The sequence below is a fragment of the Cynara cardunculus genome (genome assembly GCF_001531365.2).
Source record: "Cynara cardunculus var. scolymus isolate 2C chromosome LG 3, CcrdV1, whole genome shotgun sequence".
NCBI classification, from domain to species: domain Eukaryota; kingdom Viridiplantae; phylum Streptophyta; class Magnoliopsida; order Asterales; family Asteraceae; genus Cynara; species Cynara cardunculus.
The window spans coordinates 15,009,553-15,012,519 of NC_037530.1; the positions used below are offsets into that span (position 1 = coordinate 15,009,553).

Below are 2,967 nucleotides of genomic sequence, written 5' to 3' on the forward strand. Positions count from 1 at the left end.
CATGGTACACCAACCAGAAATGTAAATGTATCACAATAAAAGCAAAAAATGCTTAAAAGTGGGTGGACCACGTGTATAAAACCACCAACGGTTTACAAATTTTACAAGCGGTTTTAGAGAGCGAGAGAGAAAGGGAAGGGTTTTGGTACCACATTCCTTATATAGAAGACGACTAATTGCTATCTCAACCGAGAAACCAGAAAAATATAGATACAAAAAGTCGAAAGAGATATACAGATATAGAGAGAGAAAAGTACAGATTGAAGCGAGACGACGATCGATTGTTTCGGATTTTGTCTCCATCAGGAATCTCCAAGCACAAAGTAACTTCTCTTTTTCGATCTTCTCTCTCTTATCTTTTTTTCTTTTCACACACAAACACACAGTAGTTTCTTCGTTTAATTTGATCAGCAATCAGCATCGTTAAGTTTATGCAGTTTCTGACTCGGATTTTTTGTTTAATATGTAGAATTTGATCTGTCTCTTGACTACTCTTTCTCTCTCTATACACATAAACATTTGTATTATATACGTTCGTGTATGCGGTTGTTCAAATGAATTTGGTTTTAGATTATTCATTGATCCTTGACTGTAAACTGTTTGTAATGATTTTTGTTGACTGAGTTGATTGATCGATACTGTGAATTGACTGTTGATTAATTAGGGATCGATATGGGGAGGGGGAAGATCGTAATAAGGAGGATTGACAATTCGACGAGCAGGCAAGTGACGTTCTCAAAGAGGAGGAATGGATTGCTGAAGAAGGCAAAAGAGCTGGCGATATTATGTGATGCTGACGTTGGTGTTGTGATCTTCTCTAGCACCGGCAAACTTCATGAATTCTCGAGCACTAGGTCAGTTTGACTAGATCTATCACCTCTACTTTAATCTATATCCTACAAATGATATGATGGTGATTATAGTTTAATTTTCCCTGCAAATTAACGATTTTATTATTAAAATACAAAATAATACATGAAAATCAATAACATTTCTCGATCCTCAGGTAATATTTGTTTTGATATGTTTTAACTTTTTATATTTTTAGAAATATATACCGAAATTTATCATAAATTGTAATTTTACTTCGTTTAGCTGCTTGATTTTTCATATTAAATATTTTTGTGATTCTGCTTAAGAAGTTATGTTGCTACCTTTCTTCCCAATAAATTATCCTCCTATCTCAAAAGTAAAATGCGGATTTGATTTTAAGAGTCAAATTTTTGATTTTGCAGAAAGAATAGGGTTAGGAACAACATCAATTATATTTATATAAAAAGTATAACAAAATTTTGATCTCAAATCTGTAAAACGTCGACGTGTGGATTCATTGACTTTTTTTAAAATTAAACAAAACTATATATATATGATGCAAGGAATTTATATTTTAATATGGTTTTGGTTTGTGTATTTATAATTGTATGTTCTTGTGGTTAATTGTTGAGTGGTGTTCATATGATTTTACTAGAGGCAGATTCAATATATTAAGATTACGAGGCTAATTGTATGTTATAGTACGTATCTGAAGCTTAAATTTATTAAGTCCCTTTCTACAATGGGGAATTAATGGGGAATTACTATTAATTAATTAAGATCCTGGTACTAGGTTATTGGTGGAGGTTTCACAATCCAAAGTTACCTATAGCTCATGCAAAGGCTTCCAACAAGACATGCATCTGATTCTCGATCATAAGATGGGTAGGAGTGGAACTAGTAGATGCTAATTATAACACCCCCTCCATCAAGTATTGTGGTATATATATATATATATATATATACACACACACACTTCTATTTAAGTATTAGACTTGATTAGTTAATCTGGAAATCTTTGTCTAATAGATGTTTCATGGGACGTTATATTATTTGATTAGAATCCAAATCTAGTGGATGTTGCTTCATGGTTATATCATTTTGATTGATTACTTGATAAAATTCTTTGCCGTTTAAAAAGGAAAAAAAAAAAAAAAATCGGTGGTGCCACCACTCCTCTTTTGTAGGGATAGCTACTAGTTCCGAACATATACTTCAAACTACACAAGAAGTTTCAAATATAAATGCAGGCATCTTCATTATCAAAAAACACTTTTCACTCATGGCTCAAGGAAGTTGGGTATGAACTTTCATTGACCCTTCGTGCATAGTAAGGGAGTAGGGATCCTGTGGTTATCAATCTTCATTTTCCAATTAAGGTTGGAATTTGGAAATTATTTACGATCATGATGGGATCCCTCTTATTCTTCTTTTTTTGGCAGCCATGGTTGCTCGGTCCACTTTTTGTACCTCAACTAACCTCATGAATGTAATAACCACAAAAATCACAGTTGACTTGAGGAGATTCAAACTCAAGACCTATGTGAAGTCTTGGGAAATTATTTCTGTTGTTCTTTACCATGGAGGATCAAGTTGGCAACTTAAAGGGCTAATTAAAGAGTTAGGGTATAAGTAGACTATATTCATATCAGGTGTGCTTTTGAAATTAGAATATGTCGTGGCATGCAAGAGATTAGTACGTAGTTTTTTGTTTTGTTCATCTATATATGTGAGAAAAATTGCAAGGAAATTATGCTGAGACATATTTCTTTCTTCAATTTTCTTTAAGACCCCTTCCCCTTAACAGATCGGAGATGGATAATAAAACCATAAAAATAGATTAATGGGTTTTTGGGGTGAAAACATATTCAATGGCTAAATTAATGTGGTCCTATACGGTACAAGTAATTTGAGGGTTGTCTTATTTATTTACTAGAGTATTCGCGTAATACAACGAAATATATCTTGATTTTAATATTTAATTTTATTCTTTGTTTCAGTCAATGTTATAGTATGATCCCATGTGATTTTGAAAAAAACGATGATGCTTTTATTTTTGAATAAAATATAAATTTGAAAATATCATAAAAAATTGATAAAAATATATCGATATTAGTATCAAATTAACTATTTAAAATTCCTATTTTTTGTGTA

The 2,967-nt window shown here is 32.0% G+C and overlaps 1 protein-coding gene across 6 annotated transcripts in view; it reads left to right on the forward strand.

Annotated features, from left to right (window-relative positions):
* The first annotated feature begins 207 nt into the window (after positions 1–207).
* The window catches only part of LOC112509355 (MADS-box transcription factor 27-like), a 30,244-nt gene continuing 27,484 nt past the window's right edge, over positions 208–2,967 (forward strand). For 5 of the 6 annotated variants that reach the window (XR_003068823.1, XM_025114277.1, XM_025114280.1 and 2 more), the window contains exons 1-2: positions 232–323; positions 665–854. Coding sequence is in view for 5 of the 6 variants with exons in the window: in XM_025114277.1 (XP_024970045.1) it covers positions 673–854 (182 nt within the window). In the remaining variant the exon portion in view is untranslated. Of the gene's footprint in view, positions 324–664; positions 855–2,967 lie in introns of all 6 variants that reach the window. The other variant, XM_025114278.1, reaches the window with a different exon arrangement.